The 24,076-nt window shown below is 40.1% G+C and overlaps 1 protein-coding gene across 1 annotated transcript in view; it reads right to left on the bottom strand.

Moving 5' to 3' along the window:
* unc5db (unc-5 netrin receptor Db) overlaps positions 1 to 2,667 on the bottom strand; it is a 162,695-nt gene extending 160,028 nt beyond the window's left edge. Inside the window, exon 1 of the mRNA XM_041937034.1 lies at positions 2,583 to 2,667. Coding sequence (XP_041792968.1) covers positions 2,583 to 2,667 — 85 coding nt within the window. The remainder of the gene's footprint in view (positions 1 to 2,582) is intronic.
* Positions 2,668 to 24,076: the final 21,409 nt, after the last annotated feature.

The raw sequence follows: 24,076 nt of genomic DNA on the forward strand, positions 1-24,076 counted from the left end.
GGGTTTGCTGCCATTGGCTAATGGAGTCAACCTCGCGGGGGGATGTCCGTGTGACACCTGTTGTTCAGTTTATGGCCTCTGAGACTGATGTGGCGTGCAGAGAATTGGCAACACGGGAGGCGTTTGAGCCAAACATGAGGAGCTGGAGACAGCATGAAATGTCACTTTGATTCCTGCAAACACGATGGAAGCGTTCACGTTGAGTGAGACCTTACTGTAGCTGCATCTGGAGCTCGAATGATCTGTGGACTTACTGATTTGTCAACGGACAGAAAGTGAATATACTTGTTGATCATTTTAATGATTCTTTCAGAAAAAATATCAAACATCCTGTGATTTCATCTTCTCAAGTGTGAGAGTTTGACCTTTGAGTTTTAGCTTGATGCTCAGACAAAACAAGGAATTAAAGGATGCTCTGGGAAAGAAAGATGTGTCCGTGCCATTAACAGCTAAAGTCCCGGTGTCTTTAAGTAAGGAACCGTAGATTTGGCTTGTTTGCCGGACATCAAAGTCCGCTGTGGCTTCATCTTTGCACGCAGAAAGTGACAAAGAGAAACTTGAATAAAGTCAAAATTCAAAGTGACTCCTTAACAGCAGTGAACAAGCGGTCTGCCCAGAGAACATCCGCCTCACAAGTTCTGCCTCTGAACTCTTTGGTTTCGATTCCTTTAGTTAACAGTAGAACAACACAGTTTGGGGGAACAGGAGTCTGAAGTGCACTGTCCCCTCCAGAGTTTCTGTGTATTGAAGTCCCCTCATTTCAAACACTGCTATTGTGCTGTATAATATATGCAGCTGAAATAATTTAAGACAAAGAATTAAACTGCATATCTGTTTGTATGATCAGCCTTTTAATCTAAATGCTAAATGATGATTCCCAGAGATCCCATGTGGCCAGTGTTCAGGCAAACAGGGTGTAATGAAAGCAGGGTGTAATCAAGCTGCCTTACAGGAATTGTAGGATCCAGAATTTCTGGAGCTTCACCAATACCAGGCAGTAGCAGTTGGGATATCTCAGCCTTTGCTACTCGTCTCTCTTACTTTGCCTCTTCTCAGTCCCTCAGCTTGCATGGTGCAATAATAAATAGCTGGAGTACAACTTAAACTTCTCTTGGCTCGTAAACACACTGTATGCAACCTGTGGCGATGGAGGTCGCAATAGGACGTTGCTGGTAGGCACTAGTTTAAATACAGAGCATAATTGCATTAGCATTTAGCATAACAGCATGCATGTGCAAAGCGCACATGCATGTTAAGTGACCCTAGAGAGCATGGGATGGTGATGTTATGACCTCAATCCATTACTGCACTCTGTTCAGGCCCATGGGCTGTCATACAGTCAGTTTAGAACATGTGGCTCTGAAGGGGGGGGAAGTGAAACCATGTCAGATTGAAACAGCATCACTGTGCACGCTCCTTTCTAACCTGCAGTAACAGGAATCTCTTCAGTGCCGCGACCGTTACAGTATGCAGAGAATGATGAGCAGTTTCTCAGCAGATAAGATCAACAAAGACACAATTAGATGACTGAACAAACTGATTCTTGCAGAGTTGTGTCCTTCATTTGATACATTTAATTAAAATGGGTGAGTTTCAGTGGAGGGGCTACAACTCAAAAACCTCAGCTATGAAAGAGTCTGCATCAAATATCACTTTTTATGGGTTCTAAATCATCTTTTTTCCGATTGTTTTGTTATATATTAAAAACATATACAGCATCAAACTGGGACAGGCGCCCATTTCCCCCTACCTGGCACGCCATGACACATTCAAGTGTATTTTTACCTACGAAACATGTGTAAAACATGTTCATTTCCTTTGTATAAACCACATGGGCACCTGGCTTTGAACAATGATCAAAATGTTCCATAAAATGCATGTCACCCTGTTGAAATCCAGCCCTCCTGCCCTTTCAAACTGCGTTTTCGGTGCGTCAGCGGCACAATGCTTTTCTTATTTTGTGCTTTAATTGAACATATATGCCAGATCCTGCGCCCTGCACAAACACACCCCCTCATTTTCCATGACACTGTGTCCCCATTTGATATCAGGGAGTGGACAATGAAGACAGTCGTCCACAGAATCAGTACAGCAACTCACAGAGAAAATGCGTTGACATGCCTGTTGCACAGGCGTGTCGGGCTAAAATCCTGCTCCTGAACGCAGCGCGGTCGCGATGATGGATTCGTTAAAGACTGCGTGAACTGAGTGAAACTGGGACAATTAACATCGATCTGATGGTAATATGAAAAAGATAAACAGTGTGAGAACTTGGCAGTGTGAGCTGTGGCTTGATGAATCAATAGCTGAAGCTCTGCGGCGCATCGGACGAGAGAGAGCTCAAACAGTCACAGCAAGTCCGCGGATGAATCAAAAGCCCACGTTGAAAATTGAATGTGCACAGCTGTCGATTTGCAAACATTCCCAAACATCTAAAATATCTGCACAACGCGACAGAAACGTGACAAGTGGTGCGTAACCACGAGGATGGCACAAGGATGTTTTTCAACACGCAGGGGAAAAGGCTTTTCAAAGCAGTGACAGTGATAGTGGCGATGCATGCACACGGACACGGATCTTACCTTTCGAGATTACGGACACTGTGCAATAAACAAGGAGCAGGAGGCCCGCCATGGAGAGGTAACGTCCTTTTGTCAGCGCACCCATACCGACGCGTAGCTCTCCACGGTTACGATGCCGGGTTGACGGTGCTCCGGATCTGTGGTGCCTCCTCTCGCCTCCTCCAAGCTGGACAAGCCCCGTAAACCAGTGAAGGGGACAGTTTGGCGCTCTGGCAGGAGAAGAAGAGTCAGGAGAAGTGAATGGCTTACGGGCTGGACTGTTAATCGAGAGGGAAGAAGCATCTTCACTTCACTTTTGCTGTGCGTGTGTGCGCAGCAGGGGAGACGTGCGCTCCGAGTTTACCCCCCTATCCAGGCATCATCATCCCGGAGCCTGGCTCGTGCTAGCCAATGGCAGAGTGAGAAGGGCGGAGAGGAGGAGACCGTGGGGTAGCCTGCGTGTAGACCTGCTCACTCAGATGCGTCTCCTACCTGAAATGCAGCAGTCCTGAGTCCAGCCCGACTGTTAATACAGACAGGTTTAGAGGAAACTGTCCAAAGCAGAAACGAATACAGGTTTAATTTCACTGAACTACCAAACGGGACAAAGCTTCAGTATCTGATATCCCAGCATAATTTCCACACCTGGAGATAAATTTCAAGGGACAGGGCAGCAGTGACTGACAATCAGAAGATATGTGGTCAGCGTGAGGACTGATCATTCCCTCTTCAATCACACACACAGCAGAGCCACACTGGCCCTTAATGCTCCTCGCTGCCAAGTATATCTCTGAGAAATGTTTCTTGGCATTCTTCTTCTTTTATTCACCCATAATTAAAAAGTACAAAAGCTTCAGATTTATGTGGGGCACAGAATGAGCTTAGACTCCTGTCACAGTCACAAAAATCCTCAAAAGAAAAGAAAAGAAAGAAAAAAACACGAGCATGTGAATAATTGTAAAACCTCACATGATGGAAGCGGCCCTGCTGCAAAGCTGCGTTACCAACTAGGCGAAGGGCCCAAGAGCCTCAGGGGTCCCAATGAGTCCGGGTTCAAAGTGAACAATTTGTTTGTGGTAAACTGATTAATTGCAAATTAGTATGGTAGTACTGTGTGCACCACTCAGCTCATACAATGTTTTTACAGTATCTATAATATTCATAATCTGCAATAGTAAATCCAAACCAGTTCAGTATGATAGGGATTTTGGCATCAGGCAGGAAATTACAACTTGGTTTGCACAAGAAAAAGCTTGTGAGAAAAAGACAAACACCTGGCTAATCCAAAAATGAGCAAAGAGGTGGAGCATGGTTGGAGCCGAGGTGGGCCGAATGAAGCCTGGTTGCTGAAACCTAGTGGCTAACTGTTACTCAAAGCAGCAATACCCATAATTATGCATAAACTTAAACTAAAGAAAATTTAAACAAGTGAGTTAAATGAAAATTCACCTCCTGTGGAAATTAACTACAGAGACCAAAACCATTTCTTCCAGGCTGCAAACATGTTTATTTCTGCTGTAAAGTTGGACATTTTAACCTTTTGAGTCTCTGGGGACTTACTCACTTTGGAGCCAGCCTCAAGTGGTCATTCTAGGTACTGCAGTTTTTGGCACTTTCCACTTTGGCTTCATTTTTCAGGCCCAGAGGTTGATGGTGGTTGATGTTGGTGGGTGGTGATGGTGGTGAAGATTGTTGAGTGAAGACAATAATGAAGTTAAAGAAAGACTCAGTAGTCTTCAGTAATCTTGCACACATCTAGCAAAGTCATGACACTGCAGACTTCCTGTCCACCGTGATTACAGCTCTCTATGAATGAATGTATGCACATAAACACAGCGATGACATGTTGGTAGCCTCATTACAAATTTGTCTTTACAGTATATGCAGCCCACTGCTCTGTATCACTATACCAAATGTAAAGACAGTTACTGTGATGAAAATAGTTCAAGCACAATACAGGCTCATCATGTACAATAGATCCGTCACTCAACTATTGTCAGGTTTCCATCCAAATAAAGTCTGCAATGTCACTACATTTCCAAAAATCTGCATTTTCCACCTACCACAGTTGTATTCGGAGTCGAGCACAACAATACAAACAGCTGGTGGTGCCAGTTCTTCAGTCTGTGCCAAGCAGAGGACACAATGAGATCATTCATCATCAGAAATGAATAAAGTGCACATGAAAGACAAACGGCCGGAGTACAGTGGACCACTGGTACCTCTGCTGATGATGTGACAATCCTGTTTTATGTTTCACTTTGTTGCATTTTGCTTATGTCTTTTCACCAGTTTTTCAATCTCAGCCCATACGCGTGAAACTTTTTTTGTGATATTTGGACTCAAATTTTTTATGTGCAAAAAAACATAATGTGCAGCTGGGTGGAAATGCACTTTATAGCAGTTCCACAGATGTCAGATATTGGAGAGAGAGTGGATCATTTTTGGAAATGTCAGGAAATAACTGTGTTTTGGGAAATTTTTTTCAAAGTGCTACAACTAATAGTAGAATATAAGGTTCCTATGAGCTGTGTGGTACTTTATCTCTGTAATGGCTGTGAAGAAAGTGGAAGCAGAAGTAACATATTTGCTTAAATTATTATTAATATCAAAAAAAAGTAAGCACCCATCACACGGGGCTCATGGCTGGTAAATGTCTTAAGATTACAAGATGGACAAGTGGAAAAAGTCCTAATTCTTTTCATTTGTTTGCCTTCCAGCTGACGATGGAGTGTCAGACTCATTGTGCTTCAGCTGGAGGATAAAAGGCTTCAGTCAAGGTCATGGTGCCGAAGGGTGTAACTGCCACAGCGACTTCTGTTTGCAGTGTGCAGCGTAGGCCTGTAGTCACACATGACCAGAACCATTTTACTTTCTCTTTTCATGATTTGTGCTGCTGATTGCTTTTTCTGTCATCTGTAATTTCAAATTCGTCCACACTAATAACACAGTTAAAAATTCAATAATTGCAAGGGAGAGAACCCCATGGTGCCTTTCTTGTGTGGCAAAGTTGCCTATTATGTGCAGCTACAGAGAATCTCCTGCTAAGATGCATCTGCTTCGTCTGTGTGATCTATAATATCCATGTTTCATGTTCTAATGGAAGAAGATCTTAGATGACACTCTTTTCATTTTAACACCACATTTCCCATTGAGCTAAAACAAAGTATAGGCTAAGAAACAATAGAAACTATATGTTTTCCCCAACATTATGCATATCTTACATTTGCAGACCTTTTTATTGGAGTTGGGCCTAACTGCAAATAAACACTTTAAAAAAGCCACCACTTCATTTTCTGCTCATATTTTTTGCTATTCTGTCAGATTTTTCAGCAACTCTGCTGCTGATGTGTGGAATATCTCTGGCAAGTTTCCCTTCGATCAAGTAAAGCTCAGGATGTTTCGTCAGGAAGTTCTGACCTCATTCTGTGTTGTACATATTCTGCATTCAATTATGTTTTCACTCTCATCTGACACAGATGTGATGTTCTGTAATCAGTGTGACCAGCAGAAAGCTGTATGTAATGGCTTTAAATTTGAAGTTATGGATATGAATCAAATTAGAAACTGAGGCAAGCGAGCCTCACTGCAGCTGATCGGAGTTTGTAGGTGTTTCCATGGCAATAAGTACCTGTACATCTTAATTCATTTATTAGAGACAGCTGTCATAACTGTGGCAGCTTGACTGAACCATTGATTGGTAGTTGGCAGAAAGCCCAAACTTAAAAACCATTCCAGTAAAGTGAGCCTAAAACGCCTATCCAAGGCAGAAACAAAGTTGAAAGCTGTTCTTGAACCATTTGGAGTACATGCATGGTTTTGGTCTCTTTTGAAATGTAACACTCTGAAGTTTTATCCCCGGCCGTCAGAATCACTCTGAGTGCTACTGGCGCTGAGTAATAGAAGTTTGAACACACTGAAGAAGAAGGTTTTTATTTCCGCCTGAATATTTTGTGCAAATAGATGCCTGCAGATGCCTATAACTGGGCCTTATTAGCTGGAAAACACAATGGGACCACAGCAAGAAGCCTTACCCTAGGCAACACATATGTAAGTGTTCTCCACAAAAGGCCATTTGTTATATTCATCTAGATAAACAGATTCAGGTAATCTATATTTATATTTATTTTGTCATTAGCTGTAAATTACCCAGTGAAGCAGCATGTCCTCTGTTTTTGGAATTTCATTGGCTACATGAAGGGACAGTCATCTGCACAATCGGTTGCTACTGACTGTGTCTTTAGACAAGAAAGGAAAAGGAGAGAACAAGGCCTTTCTTTCAATGCAGACTCTCATTGGCCATTGTCAGCTGTATAGATGAAATCGAAGGTCCTAATTGGTCAAGTGAGGTGTCAATCGAAAGGCCAGAGTCCAAGGGCCATCTTGAAACCAATATGCTGCCTATGCATGCACGCTTACTGGAGTTATAATGGAGTGACAGTGAAAGATTTTCACATCCACCAACTAATTTCAAACAGTCAAGATAGCGTTTTGGACTAAACATTTTGCTGGATTGGATTGTCTGGACCTTTGCAAGTGTAACCAGACTGTTTTGGTCAGTGTTATTAATGAAACTTCATCAGTAAGTCGCCTCAGTTTTATAATCTCTTGAGTGTTTGTTGTCTCTGCTGATTGTACCTGCCATTATGATTGTATCTTGAAATGGTTTGCATTAATTGATTCCTGACAGTCTTGGCTTTCCAACGATGTATGCCATGATTACAAACTTAAATTTAGCGTTTGTGTCGATGGGCAGACCATCCTTCACATACGTTTTAAGATGTATATAAAATGTTCTACTTTAAATAATATTTTTTGTATGATATGGTTTTTCCTCAAAACAAAAACTGGCATTGTGCTTGCTTATTAAATTTAGAATTCCAGAATCCATGAATATGCCATTATTTTTCATTTCCAAGTTTAACTATTGGACACAAAACGTCTCCTACTTCACTAAAAAGTCAATTCTCAGTGTATTGGCACTGGAGTCCATGTTTCTTTCTGCAGCTTATCTCACATGCTACTGAGTACTCTTCTAGATTTAATTATTTAAAATCTATGTAATTTTACATCTATATTAGATACTAGTACATACCTGAATAAAATGTCTCACATTGACAAGTTCAAAATGAAGTCATTGAGGCTCAAGGCCTGCATATAACCTTGGTTTCATCGTGGGACTGAATATCTCTGCCATGTCTCTCACCTGTCATTATTTTTCTCAATCAAAAGTATTTTCAACGTAGCAGTGACATTCTTGAAATTTCTGATGTCACTGGAAGTTCATTTTGAGTACTTACAATCAATGGGCAGTTTGTTAAAGCTGAGCCTGGGGCTCTGATAAAAGCAATACTCAGCATTTACATATATATATATATATATATATATATATATATATATATATATATATATATATATATATATATACATATATATATACATATATATACGTATATACATATATACATATATACGTATATATATATATATACGTATACATATATACATATATATATATATATATACGTATACATATATATATAATTTATGTTACAGCAATAATTATTTCTCAAACTGAAACTGTTTTTCAAGAGTGAAACATGGTAAAAAAATGTTCATCCAGTTGTTACATTAGATGACATTAGTTTTATGTGAAATGACCATGGTGAGCCACGTCTACCCTGCAGTATATGTAAGAATAATGCTGCCTTGTCGGTTCCATGTCTTCTACATGAATCATTAACTGATGAAGACTTGTCAGCACAGACATGCAGGTTTAGCCCGGTCTTTTAGTATTCTGTAGCCATCATTTGCATATTTCAGGCGCTTTTATGGGGTTTTCCTTTTAAGATTAATAATCTAGAAACATTAGCAACTCGGTCATTTTCAACAAATTCATGGAGAGCTATCTGAAGTAGCTACAGCTCATTGATCTGCAAGAGACGATCATTTGAGTTGACAGTCTGCTCAAACCGTCTGAGCATCTGACCCAATGCTCAGAAGCTGTGTCAATATTAAACGTAGCTTTCGCCGGGCGCTCAGCAGATGAGCACAACAATACACACAATATTAGGACAAACAGATTTTACTACGCAAAAGATGTTCTAGGTAAGACACGCTTACAAACACAAAGGAGCTGAGAACTTCAGATTACCACCTCTGCTTTTGCTGACCACCTTTATAACATCCTGTTCTGGACTGGGCACTTGTGACAGGGCAACAATGGATGTGAAAGGTGCACTTAAGGACAACACTTGAAATGATTCACCTCTTGTAGCTTTTTATTTAAAATGATTGGGAGAGCAATTGGTGTAAGTGCCTCCAGCCATGCAGATAAAACAAAGTGGGCAGCCCTTTGTTTTCATGGATGGCGAGAGCTGAAAGAATGGTACACAACTAGTTCAACTATACTTGACTGGAGTGCAGCAGGATTACTGTGAAGATTAGTTTGCGGTCCACTGCTGAGGCCAACATGTCTCCTAAAAATGATTTCATATACCGTACAACTAATCTACAATGGCTAATATGTTCTGTAATATGTTTGTTATGTTATACCTGCCAATTGTCAAACATTTGCATTCTAAACAATTACAGAAAGATTTTGGTTTGATTTCCACTGATTTTTACAGATTTCTGCAGTTGAGAAGCTATCTGATGTCTCACACTGAATGGCAGTCTCTCACAGTGCTGCCTTCTGATCTAGAACTTTTCTTCATCAAGATAAGAAAGAAGAAGGTGAAAATATTGTCTCAGTTTATATAAATTACTACAGACAACTGTACAGGGGAGCTCTCTAGGAGTGAAAGAAAAGTGGGAATTAGAAATGAATGTTGTGATCGAAGATCAAAGTTGGGAACAGGTGTGTGAGTATGGGCATAAAGTGACCAACAGTCCTACATGGAAAGAATTCATCTGGAAAGTGAACACCCTTTTTTTCAATACTCCTCTTAGTATTTCTAAATTCGACAAGACAAAGACAAATCTTTGTTGGAGACAATGTGGACAAATCACACACACATTTTCTGGGATTGTCCTAAATTGAAACTGTATTGGGAGGGAATTCGGACGGAAATTATTAACATTTTACATATTAATATAAAAAAGGACCTGCTGATCTCCCCCATGATTTTCTATGTAAAGAAAAAATGTACCCTCTCAAAATCCGTACAGCGGTGGCAGCAAAGATGATAACTGTGTCCTGGTGTAAGCCATTACCACCCATCACAGATCAATGGAAAGAGCGACTTATCAAAGCGTACATAATGGAAAAAGCTCAACCTTGAAATGGCTGTGTTCAAGAAGAGGTGGAAGCCGCTGATTACTTACTTCGGACTAACATGGTGAGGCATTTAGGTGACTCAGTAACATACAAGCAAATACAGACCTGGATTCCTGGAGATAAAGGAGTGTGCCGTTATTTCTGTTTACCCTCTCTCAATAAGTTTGTCACCAATCCTTTTCTTATTTATTTTTATATTCGTACAAGATTAATTTAATTTATTAATATTTTTGAATCTCTGTCTGTCCTAGGAATTGGGGAAACACCTGCCGATAGGTTTTCTGTTCATGTTTGTTTTCTTTTTCTATCTCTCAAAGATATGGAACAAAAGAATCTAGAGCTTTTTTATTTAGAAAAAAAGCTTCTGTAGATGTATTTCAATTTGTAAAAGCTGGAAACATCAATAAACTCATTTGTTCAAGAAAAAAAACATGTTTGCTACTGGAAACTCAAGTATGATCATAGCAAAATATTTTGTGTGATTTAGATTGGGATTTTGGACTTATGCTATATACTGTGCAATATTAAAGCCTCCATGAGTAGAATAATTTTATGATCATAGCATGTTTCAAATTATTCTGACGGAGTAGGATAATTAGTGAAAAATTAGACAACCCCAGTGAACATTGGTCCAGTCTATGTGATGCATTCAGCCCAATCATACTATGTCCAGAATGCAGCTGTAACCACACCCAGCGGTGATGTCATGGTGTACTGACGCACCTGGGAGTACATCACAGCAGCAAGGTGAGAAGATCAACCACCAGAGGTTAGTAAAAACGTGATTTTCATGGGGTGTGGAGTTACACTTTAAAGGTCCCATACAACTATAGTATAGAGGCTGGGGATCCCTGAACTAGAAACAACAGAAAAAAAGAGGCTACAATAAAATATCATCATACAAGCAATATCATGATTCCCACCTGGCGAACTGCTGCCAGCAATATTAAAAAAACATGCGAGTAATCTTCAATATGAAACGGACGCAATGTGACTAAATTTAATTATCTGATAATTGATACACTCTTTGTGAAGTGGAAGATGATTCCCTGGGTGTACACAGAGTCTATGTTCTGTTTCTGGAGCGGGCAGTGGAGGACGAGGACATGAGGAACAAAAGCATGGAACACGTCCAGGAAGAGGCTCATATATCTGACCTTCAGCAGTCTAAAATTCCCTCGCTTATCTCTCGCCAGTCTGATCAAACGCATATGAGTCTATGATGTTTGCAAAACACCAGAGCAGGTTGCTGTCATTCTCACACACAGTGCAGGCCACAACGCCACTGTGGAAATTCCATCTTATTGTGCCAACACCGTAGCAAGAAACAGGGTTCATCTGACTGATCTTGTTTACTTACATTCATAGTAGGTGTTGATGGAAAATAACAGAAATCCAAGAACAGCACAGGACAAATTTGCATTTTAACCATTAAATCCTTGCTGAATAATGTTTTCATCAAACATCGTGGTCAGGTTGTCTTTACATATACTTTTTTCAAAGGTGCTACACAGTGGCCAATGGTCCATGTGTTTTTCATTGTTTAGCTTGATGAGATGTCTTCTCTGGACAATACATGCAGAGGAAACCTGACAAATACAAATTAAGTTGTGGATCGCAGCTGATGTGGAGACGAAATATGTGGTTAAAGGATATCCCTATCTGGGTAAGGGATCCTACCCACCCCGCAAAACAGAGTCGAAGGGAGAGGGTGGTTCTAGACCTGATGGAGCCTTATTTGACCAAGGGGACAGGCTACTTTTTAATATGTCTCATACTTGCCCTGTAAAGTCCTGGCCAAGAATACCAACCTTGCGGACACCACCAACAAGAGCGAGACGACACTGCTTCCTTCTGAACACCAGAAAGCTCCACTGCATGACACAAAGGCGAAGCAGACTAATAAGGAAACTGTCACATTAAGGGGAAAAAATGAAGGTGCTCCATGTTTGTTTGAAACACCCGTCCATCAAATGCAAACTTTCTTGTTTTTTTGTACTAAAATTTTCTTACATAATTTACCATGGCCACTAGAGGCCGCCACCTACCAGTAAGGGTAAATAGGGGTCATAACAGAGGCTGGGGCAAAACCCTCAGTAAAAACTTTCAGAATAAGAAATAGGAATAAAACTGGAAAGTTTGGTGGTGAGACAACAGTCTGTAAAGATATGTATTGTATAATTTTATACATATTTAGCCAAAAAAGTTTTCTGAAGTTTAGTTTTTAAATACGTAAACTAATTATTAAATATGTACAGATTTGTATAAATGTTGATGACAGAAATCTAAAATTAAATAAACACCTACATGTTTATTTTGGATGTTTTCTTTCCACTCGCCTGACAGAGGACATGTTATGGAAGCAAAATCCAAAGCCAAAAATCTCAAAATTGACCGGCACATAAAAGAACCACGTAATCTATAATCAATGAGAAGATGGGGAGGAGCGATGACAGGATCAGACTGCAAGATCTATGCAATCATTTCTGAGTGATGCAGCTTTTGCTTCTTAGTGTAAAATTTAACCCGCTACAGGAAAACAGCTGTCAAACCCTCCTGGGAAATGTAGATTGGAGTGTTTAACTGCATTCAAAATGCCGCGTTGCTACTCTCGAGCCCTGGCTTGTGCTCCAAATGTGTGGTTATATGAAAATAATTCCCAACAAATTCATAACGAGTAATGTCTACTCAAAGCTACAGTAGCCAGATGTCTCGGGAAATTACTGAGCTATTTAAAAGAAATGAAACTATATACTGTATGTGACTTGTTTTTAAAGATTAACAACTTCAATCCAAATTACCTTGGAGCTGGCAGGGTGAATGTGATTTTATTTATTTATTTATTTTGTGGGGTGGGGGCATCTAGAGAACAGAATTACTGTTTTTCTGTGTAAAAAGAACTTATTTTACAAAGAACACGATAAAATTGGCCCATGCAGGATTAATAGATATAATAGTGTAATACAGTGACTGCAAATGGAATTTACTAAGTGAAAAAAAGGTGATTTAGCATTGAGTTACTGTGTAAGGAGAATGTAAAATTGTAGTATTAGTGTACTTAGAGTTAGTCCTTCAGCTTTCTTATCTGCAAGGAGAACTTTTCATGGAAATGTTACCTATCACTATATTCTTAATAACTGCACTGTTAAATTGATAGTAAAGGTGTTCTAGCATGCCTCTGAATTATATTTTAATTATTTTTCCAATAAGAAGAATGAACTACGTTTGAAATTTATCTTCTTCACTGTGTCAAAATCTTCTTCGGATACAGTGCGGTGAAAGAGGATAAGGATTTATGAGGCAAGAAATTTCTTCTATCTGCTGCTCATGCACATTTTTACTACATACAGCACTGGACCTGCAGACAGCAGTGCTGCATATAAAGCTGCTCTGGTTTACTATGCCGGGGATGCGTGACTCATTCTCTGTTTTGCACCATCCAACATTAGTCCACATCACGTTATCACTTGTTTAATTATTATAATTTGATGCAATATTTCCATCACACTCAAGACTAACAGCTGCATAAACAAACTAAAAACAGAAAAGCAATAATAAGGCCACAGATGCAGTGTCCTGACCGTGGCTGATATTGCTGCTGCCTTTCTGCTGTCTGCTCCACCTCCAGCTCTCCTTCCTGTATTGATTGAAAAGGAAAAAGTTACCTTTAGAAAGTACATATCACTTGTTTCCCTCTGTACTAACATTTCCCAATTTAATGGTCACATACAGGAACATGACATGATACAGAAAGGTCATCTCTAAAAATACCATCCATCAAAATTCATTGCAGATAGGCATGGATGAACTGGTTCTGATTTGTGAGAGGGGTTTTTGATGTACTCCTTTAGCTTTACCTTAAAGAAAATTAAAACAGCAGTTTTTTGAGTTGCATGATCAAATCCCCCCACTTCCCCCGACCAGCCTCCCCTCATCTGAGGCTGTTCCCCCTGTCAATACTTAATGTAAACTCAACACAAAGTTAACATGTGGATTATAGAGTATATTATATTGTGTGTGTTTTGATAATTTAATTAAATTTGCTAAGATTTAACTCCTTAAATGTCTAAAGAACCAGGCTCCAGAGGTGCTCAGTGGCACGGTGGCACTGCTCAGGGTTTTTGGCTCAGTAATGCGTCGATGGGGAACTGATACCTGGTGCCCCTAATTCAGCATTTGGACAGACAGCTTTTTCTGAACAGAGAAAGGGATCAACCCACTGAATCAAATTTATCATGAGTCATTTTAAGGTCAAAGAGTTTTGAAAGAGGGATTAGTCATGTAGCCATGAACGATCTGTCATTGAATTTCATGCCAGTTTTATTGAATCATTTTTGACTTTGAGCATTGTTTGTGTCTTGTGTTGATTTGTCTGTATACTCTTGTTGAGCTTAGTGTGTTTTTTAAGGCACATCTATAGAAGGCCATTTCAAACAAACTTAAGTTATACTGTGGTATTGGTTCATGCTATTCGCTCGTCCCTATTTACAGTGTAAAAAGAAGCATCACGTACAGTTAAAGGTGAAAGTGAAACATAGTGTCTGTTGACATGTGACCCATCAGATCACATAGTGTGTATCCTACACACAATGTGCATTTAACATGTCTAAGAAAACATGTTAAATGCATATGCATCTTCATCGAACTTTTGCAAAGCAGATTTTTATTTAATATTTCAAAGCGTACACTGTTTATATCCGTGTTTTCTTGGCAGTGATGTTCTTCACTACATTTGTTGCCGTTGACAGAACAGCATAGGATGATGCAGTGCATGAATGATACAAACAAAACAGAGGCAGAGCATTGCTCCTCACCACTACTGGTGGTGGAAATCTGCATAGGCTACCTTTAAATATATATGAGATGTTATAACAAGAAGTGAAAGTCAATGTAATTGCACACACTGGGTTGAAAATAATTTTGTCAATACCATTTCCTCTTCTTCCACATTTTCGCATAACGGCTTTGATAATGCATTTTTGAAAGGTGGTCTTGATTGGTTCCAAGGTCCAAACTTGGGCCATAATGCAAAAACTGTATTGTCAAAATGAAGCGTAGGAATGTATCAAGACTGCCATTATTTATATTCATATTTCTGTGACTGAAGTGGAAAATGGATTACACATCCCATCATTATATTACCTGTCAGTATTACAGTTTTGACCGTTGCTGAATCTTAGTGGCGCTCTGGGGTGGAGTGACCATTGGGAGCACTTCCTGGATTCCTGCTGCGCTGCTACACTAGTTGGGAAAACAAAAAATGAGGGAGAGTGAGCTTTGGCCCAGTCATGTGGCCACTATCACAAAGTCACTGCGGTTCTGGGTGGCTGTCATGTGTTCCTCACACAGCCAATCACATTCAGCTACCTGAGTCCCATGGTTCCACCCACCTGTATTCTCATTTCTGTGGAAGTATCTTTTAACCTGATTTTAACACTGCGCGAGCACAGGAATGTTGCAGACTCATTTGAGGTGAATAAACAAAGTTAAAGAAATAAAGTTTGTGTGTGTGTGTGTGTGTTTTGTTTTGAGTTCCAACACCACTGAAATGAGGGCATGGCCTCAATGATTTCAGATGAAGTTGGAATGAAAACAGATAAAGGCAGGGCTGAAAAGTTCTGAGAAAAGAAGTTGAAATCCTGAAAAACAGAAACATCCCAAAGCCAAAATAACTAGTCAAGGCATTCAGTGCTGTGGGTGACAGCAACAGAACAGCAGAGTGAGACCAGGTCCACAGCTCCCAGTGAGACCAGTGACAACACCAGTCACCAGTTCTGCAGCTGATTGATTGGAAGATGAGTGGCTAAAGGCAGGCATGGCAGGTTGAATAGGATAATAACAAGAAGGAGCTAGTGGAGCTTAGAGATAGCAGGAAACTGTGCTTTTGACTTAGAAGGCATGTGCAAGGAGACCGTCGTCCTGCCTGCCAGAAAATCTGATTAAATATTTTGTGTGATTAGTTTGGAAATTCCAGAAAAAAACACTATGAATTCTGTTGCTGTTGTATTTGCTGATGTACTGGTCTGTTTAAATTCTAATCTTACACTAATACTGTAGTTAATATACTATAATACAAGCACCAGTACAATGTCATACAGTTCAAAAGGATGTGCAGTAAAACCAGTAGCTTACTAATGTTTTGGTTTTGTTACACTGCTATGCTTGCTATCGTTTGTTGACTCAGTTATGTGGTCATTTTTGAGAATGTGGTGATATTATTGTGGACTGTAAGATATGAAAAGGTGTTTCCGATATTTCGTCCACTTCACGACTTCACAAACTGCAGTTAGAAACTCCCCATTGAATCTGATCTGACGCAATATAAATTACATTTTAACATTATATTATCGCTATCATCGCTGTCTTACACTGCACGGGGGTTTCTATTGCATGTATAATTCTACAAACTATGACAGCTGATTTAAGAAATCAAATGTGTTTACTGTGAAAGTCTGATACAGTTTGACATGGTCTGTGTGGGTGGTGTCAAAAGTCCTGAACCAGTTTCTATTCTCAATCCACCCCTGGTCCTGCTCTACTGCAGCATTTTCCCAAGTCTAGATGCATACATCAGCCAGGATCACATGTTTTCATGTTGTCTGATTAGCATTACACTGTTCAACACTGATATTTTTCTTCTTGCATGACAGACTGTGACTGGGAGACCATTAATGCCTGTGACAGAGGATTGTTTAACAGTGGTTCAAACACTGAACACTCTAATAGTGTTTCGTATGTATTAAAGTTAATGCTGTAAAATGTGAAATCACATGCTACATCAAACCATCAAAGTATACAGACATTACCAATTAGCCAAGCCACTGATATTGAAACTTGTGCTGACAGCAATGAACAAAACCACGTTGTTGAGCCACCACCAAGACTATTTACTGTATTTGGGCCAGTGGCCAGCGCATCAACAAACCCCGAGGGTCCGAGGACAGCAGCTTCACCAAAAACCCTATCTTTTATATTCATTAAGGGTTTTACCGAGCATGCACGGCACCCTGGGTAAGAAGAAAGTGAGCTGGAGCAGGGAGGGAGCACAGACAGTTTAGAAAGACAACAATGAAACACTCCAATGTTTTAGTATAACGGGCATCACCTAAAGGGCTGGACCAGTGGTTTTGTATGTTTAAAACCATGTACTACAGCTCACTGATGGCTTTGAGCACATTTTGAAAACCCTGCTGCTGTGTTTTTAAATGTGAATGTATTTGGTTTCCATTGACTTCTGTATGATATGAAAATCAGTAAGCACGCAACTGAAACTGGGATGGAAAACACGGCAGGTTTCAAGGTTCTGCAAATGGTTTTTTGTACTGCACACAGATAAATGGAAACCAATGGCTGCTTTGAACTGCTGATAAATTACAGCACATTAAGAAATCTAAAATTTTACAGCCTGCACTTGAAAATGGACAACAAAAAAGTGTGCCCAATAATTCTGTCCACAGTTTGGCACCATTCAATGTATGCTGCATCACTTATTTGCAATGTACTCACAGATGCACAGACAAATACTTTGACAACACAGAAAACTTTAAAATATGATTCCCAGGCAAGTTCAGGAGATGCAAGGCTGGGCAGATTTATGGACACTTTGTCACTTTCAAATAGAGTTCTTCACATGTTCTTAGTCTGTGACAATTTATTAACATGAAGTGATGTAACTTGTTCATATACAAAATCAGACTTGGTTCTGTGAGGTTCTATCTGTGAGCCATCAGCAGCTCCACCTGGGCAGAGAAGATGAGAAAATGTCATGAGGTGCGATTTCTAACAAACCTCAAGTTTGGGGATTTTATTGAGGGTGTCTTGAAGGACAGCAGTACAAATGCTAGGCAAGTTCAGTCTGGTTTGAAATCATTACTTATCTTGTTCTTCATTATGTTCATTAATAGCTAGCACACTGGCCAGCTAATGCCAGCTTCCTAATGTTAGTCTGGCAGCTGATGCTAACATTGAGAGGCAAACCCTAAAGGATGGGTTTCAGGGTTTTTATTCCACTCACTGGCAATGTCGTACGATGGAGGTCACGTTTTCTCCTCCATCCACCCGTCTGCTTGTGTTGAGCTGTAGTTGTGAAACTCTCTGATATGATGTAGCGGACACTAGTGTTAGCTGGCTAGTGTGATAGCTAACGATGAAAATAAACTCTTCAGTAAGATCTCAAACGACGACTTAACTTGCCTGGCATTTTCATCGCTGTCCTTCACGAGAGCGAAACATGAAAATATGTTGCTGCAGCAAGACAGACGTCTTTTTGCAGTTCTTTGAAAAGCATTCATGTCTTAAATTTGATCAATATTAAACCTTAACCATCATTAAATAGCCCACATTTGAATTTATGGGGTCTTAATTACAGCATAAACACAAATTTTAATTAATCACACTGCATTTTACCCCCAAAATACAACACATTTAGTTGCATCAGAGACAACATTTCTGATCTAAAGCAAAAGCTAATACTGCCTCTACGCTGACCTGCTGCACCTACTTTATGGGACAGTAGTAGATGAATCCAGCACACATTTTATGTACCTGCCACACTGAACTGTAGGGAGAACACCGAGAAAATCCTTTCCCACCGTCCTGGTTAGATTTATTACAGGAGCTGCTCACTTTCTTACCCAAAGGAATAACGGTTCCTGGAATAATGTTTTTAAGAACCAGCCATAGTCCAACCAAAAACCGACCTATGCACTGAACAAACTGTTAAGTACTGATCTTTATATTTAAGGCACAATGCTTTTTAGAATAAGAAAAAGATGATTCATTGTCTCACAAAAACTTCACAGAAAATGTTTAACTTTCTCAGACATGTAGACACTACAATAACACTGATTTTATGTTTTTTTTCAAAAAATTAGGAGTACATTGTCTTCCTTGAAAATCATTGCGTCTTTTCGACAAATGGAATTATAGACCTTCTAATTTTAGGATTAGAAGGTCTGTTTGACCAGTTCCAAAAAAAAAAAAACCCATTTACAAATGTGATAGGATATTTATATATACATTTAGGTGTATTTTCATGTATGAGGAGACTTCCACATCTCATGTTTGCTATTTCGACTGCAAAAACTGTTAACTCAACATCTCACTGCTCTGAACACACACAGAACCTCAGAATTCCAAGGTGGAGATTTATTTGCAATGGACGTCAGGGATAATGCTATCCATGGAGAGAAAAATCAAACTGAACCCAAAAAATATGTATATAAGATCTGTGTTTTCAGATCTGAGTCAGGATTTTGAGAAGGAGCATGAATGTTGAAGCAAATTGTGGCAATCAGGCGCTGAGGGTTTCAAAGCACCATAATCACCTCCATGAGCTGCGAATCACAGCCGCTGCTGCAGCTCTAACTGTTGACTGTGCTGGTGAGAAATCAGCAGGTCAAAACGACAATAACTCATTTCCTGTTGTTTTTACACCAACATGCACCCGAACCCTTTTCCCTCACACAGTGTCCGTGCTTTACGTGTCCCCCTCCACACCCCTTTCAGCTCTCCCACACCCACGTGGGAAGGCGCACCAGCGTTGTAATCATACCCAGGGCCACGCGTGGAAATTATAGGAAGTGAGAATTAAAAAAAAACATTGTTGAACATAATCCAGGGTTTCTTGCAGTTGGACCGTTTTACACAGAAAAACACCAGAACAGGAAATATATTCATATAATTTTTTTTGCTCCTTTTAATTGTCATAGAAAAATATCCTTTGTTTGAATTAAAGATATAAACATATAGAACATTTGTAAACACAACCACATAAAGAAACCACAAAATGGAACTCAGCTGGTCTGTTGATTCTCCATTTGCCATAACAGCAACATCTAAAAAGAAGACAATTTTATTACCTTGTATGCAGGGACCTTTCAATTATTTCTGGAAGGCGCACTCTATTTGCAGAATAGTGCTACTCTTGGCATGTCGCGCTTGAAGTGTGCTCTTCCAAGCACAGGATAAATGACACTACTTACTGTATTCTTATTACTGCTCGTTGCCTCTTTGGCGGAGGGGGTATGGAGTGGTGCCATTTATCATGCTAGACATGAGGCTGGGTTTTTATCAAACACATTTTCTCCTACAGGGAGTCCACAGTGCACATCTTTGATGCATTTTCAAATTTATTGGACATCTTTATTTATATATTTTGCTTTCGGTGAGCAAGCTGGCCAGGAAACTCCCTGCACAGGAGTCGCCGCCCTCGTCACTTTGGTGTCAAAACGTATTGAGTGGCTCGTAATGTTGAGCATCCCGTGGGGATAAACCTTAATTTCTTCAAGGGAACATGGTGAAAATCCATAAACAAACTGGCAGTGAGAGTGCTTGATAGCCGGACTGCCTGAAGGCTTTGTCTATTGGAAGATTACTGTAGGTAGCCCCAGGAGATTCTCTAACAGATGAGGTGACTCTTGCATGCATGCAGATGCGACACGTGCTATGCTTATGGATTTTCAATGAGAGGTAGACCATGCAAATTCTGGACTTAAGAGGCACGACACCTAACAGGGAAATGTGTCACTTCACTGGCTGTCTCACACTCAGGTTGTCCTTTTACATTTACCGCATCACTTTTAAACTGAAGATTTCACACTGCAAAAAAAAAAAAAAAAATCGGTAAAACAATGAGCATTTAGTCTGTGAAAGCATTCTTATTTTGTCAAGCAAGAGCCTACAGGTAAATCACCTAGCAGCCATTCATCATGAACTGCTTGGTGGAGCAATTTAGAGATGTGATATCTTGTTGAAAAATTGGGTTTACTTAGCTCAACGTGATTGAGCGTCTCCACTCCTCAGCAGTAGAGTTTTGATGTAGTCGTGTAGTTTCACAGAGCTCAGCAAACATTCTGAAATGCATACCCACGGTTTGTTGCACCTTCCACAATTATCTCAACAACTATCAGTTAGAGTACCACGAAGCTTTGTGCAAACAGGATGAATCCTCCTGACTTTGATGGCGTCCTGATTTGCCTATCTGTGATAAACGGATGGATTGCCTTGAAATTTGCAACACACATTCACGTTCCCTCGGTATTAAACTTTGGTGATCCCTTCACGTGGCTATAGCCAATATTCTGATAATAAAGTATCAAAGGGCGATGTGAAAATGATTTGACGCTGTGAAAGGGATCAGTTGTGATGAACCTACAGAGAATGATCGCCTCACTCTGCAGCTCCTCTCAGCTTTTCTGGAACTTCATAGAGAGTTTCTGCAGCTTTGCTGTTTTGGCTCACTCCCACCACTTTCATTGTGTCATTTCAGCCTCAGCTGGTAGCTGTGTCCAGACAGAAAGGTCATTCTGACAAAGATACCGACAAGATGGTAAAAATAGTGGAGCAGGAGTTGGTGGAGACAAAAACAGAGCTAACAGAGAGCGGATATTAGGCTTGCATTCATCAGATGGCCAGAAACATGACTTTAATGAATGAATGAATGTTTCCCTTTAACTGTCAGACGTGTAAATAAGCAGCTACTTGATAACAAGTCCTACATTTCAACTTAAAAAGGATATATCAGTGTTGTGTGTTCACAACTTGTTTCTGCTGCCACCAAGTCACCAGGAAACTGAGTTACTGCCGTTGTCTGGTTAAAATGTTTTGACCGAATACCTCAAGAACTAAAGACGGTCCCATCAGCCTCAGCTGTACTTGGCAAAAGTTAGCATACTAACACATTAAGATCAGATGATGAACACGGTTAGTCTGTTAAAAATCATCACGTTAAACATTGTCATGGTGAGAATATTAGCATGACATTAGCATGGGCACCATGATCATAGACAGTATAGTATTGCCTGTTATATAAAAGTAAGATTAAAAGCATGATGAAAAAAATCCTTTTAAATGTGTGTACAGATCCAGGGTGATGGTGCTAATTGGCGACTTTATTGTGGACCCAGACGATGTGTCGAGGTCGAAATACTCTTGTCTTTTTTCTTGGGATACAATACAAATCAGCAGTTGTTTGTAGAACTCCACAAAAGCAGGATCCATTTCTCTAACAAAAAGACAAGTTGTCTAGCTTTTTGTGATTTTGAAAAATTTGTGAATTTCGTTAAATCTTGAAAAAAAAAATTGCAACCAAATAATTCCAGTTCCACCTTAATTGAGTTTCATTTTGTCCTCACCTGTTCTGCCAATGAGACACACAGCAAAGACAAACAATTTACACAACGAGCGGCAGGCAGGCTCTGAGGAAAATGATGCCGAGCTCCACTAGGAGCTGTCGAACACATCAAGGACCAGAGCTGGACACTCATAGATTCCTGTCTGTTTGGCCTCACTCCGTCTCTAAAACAATCCGGCCTGGTTCGCTCTCTATGGCCTTTGAACTACAGGTGCTCATCCTCGAGGTCTGCTGGATGCGCCGGCACATTATTCTTCCTTAAAGATACGACAACCCACTGTGGATGGGAGAAAAAAACGAGGGGAAAGAGGAATGTCGTTTATCACGATCAGGACTGCAGCTTTGACTAGCGCCATGTGGAGGCACAGGCGTTACGTGGAGGACATTTTTCAGCGGGGAGGCGGTACACAGCGTTCGGAGGGGCTGTGAAGGTGGAGGGTTCGGCATGTGTTTTGACTGTTCAGATGGGGGGCGATCACATCGATGAAAAGGCAGAAAGGGCTTTTATTTCAGACTTTTCACCAGTTTCAGGTGACGATATTGACGCTGCCTCTGGAGCCGATCTGAAAGTACAGCAGGGACCGACTAAAATGTTAAGGGGGCAAATCAGAGTTTTATTGCCCCTGAAATGAAAAGTCAATAAAAATGTGACTTTACTGTTTGTGTCAGCCACAGGTCTGTGAGCTGTATTGATTTGTTTCTGAGATCTAATGGTCCCAATGACACTCATAGATGTTGGGAGAAGTGACAGAATAGTTGCTGTGATCTTTAAATACAAAGCTGGTCCACAAAACATGACTGCACCACCAGGTTTTATGGTGGCAAATATTTCAGCTGAGGTAAACTTTGTCAAGTGTGTGAACCCACAATCCCTTTATGCTGCCAGCAGAGTCTGACTGGTACTGTGTTTTAGCATCCTAGTTAAAGTTTACAATTAAAAACACCTAACGGGTGATTAATGTGGCTGATATGTTTAAGTTTGTCACTTTTAAGCCAAATGGACTTATTATTCATTATTTCATTAGAATGCATTAGAATATTATGATGCACTTGAAAGCTCTGCAGAAGCTATTAGACGTTAGACAATTTCCTTCCATACTGTTTCCATACTGTTTCAAAAATGATCTTCATGCTCAGATACTTATCTTAAGTTGATGTTTTGGCTGTAAAAGTTACCCTGTGGTGTTTTCTTTCAGACAGACAAACAGAGCTGTTTATCACCAAAGCACGTTGTGTTTCCTCGAGACCTCATGATACATTGAATGCATTTCATTATTTGCACAAAAAAAAAATCCCAACCTGGGCTTCAAAGTTAAAACCTGCATTTTTCTCTACGTCCATTTTTACGCCCACCATCCAGTCTTCTTCCCCATTGACTAATGAGAAACCATCAGCACACACGTGAATCTTATCTCGTGTGCTACTTGAGCACGAGATACGAACACAACGGGGGCCGGCTCATCTAAACATTGCTCCACAAAGCTGCAGGGTCCCTTTATCATTGTCACAAATGTTAGTTTATGTTGGGTGCATGCAGATACTCTCAAAAATCTATACAAATAATATATTCAAAAATCACATATCAGTCAGGCTATATAACATATGATCTCATTCTGGAACTACAGGGGCTGATTTCTGGTCAGTTTCTAGCAATCTCATTTAAAAATCACTCTACTCAACATAATGTGCTACAGACAGAAAAACAATCCACAGGTTACATCAACATGCACCAAAGAATGAGTTCACGCCACATGACAATGCTGTAAAGGTACAAAACTCATTTAAAGAACCATCCCATAAACACTATGTAGCACTGCTCATTAAGATTTTAACGGGACCTTCAGTCTGCTTGACAGTTGGCTTGATACTCGAGTGTTAGATGGAAAAAAAAAAGTGGGTAATGCTTCTCAGTAACAGATACAACCGTTGTCTCACTGTCAGCAAGAACTCACACAACCAATTTGTTTGCCTGATGTTGAAAGCCAAAATAGACTGGGCTGACAGGCTTTCAGCGGCTTAACAATGACAGCAGGCGCTTTAACTCCTCTTCCACAAGTCAGGATGAACAATTAGGTGGCGATGCGGTGTGATTTTATCTCTGCT

Source organism: Chelmon rostratus, chromosome 5 (genome assembly GCF_017976325.1).
Source record: "Chelmon rostratus isolate fCheRos1 chromosome 5, fCheRos1.pri, whole genome shotgun sequence".
In the NCBI taxonomy this organism is placed as follows: Eukaryota; Metazoa; Chordata; class Actinopteri; order Chaetodontiformes; family Chaetodontidae; genus Chelmon; species Chelmon rostratus.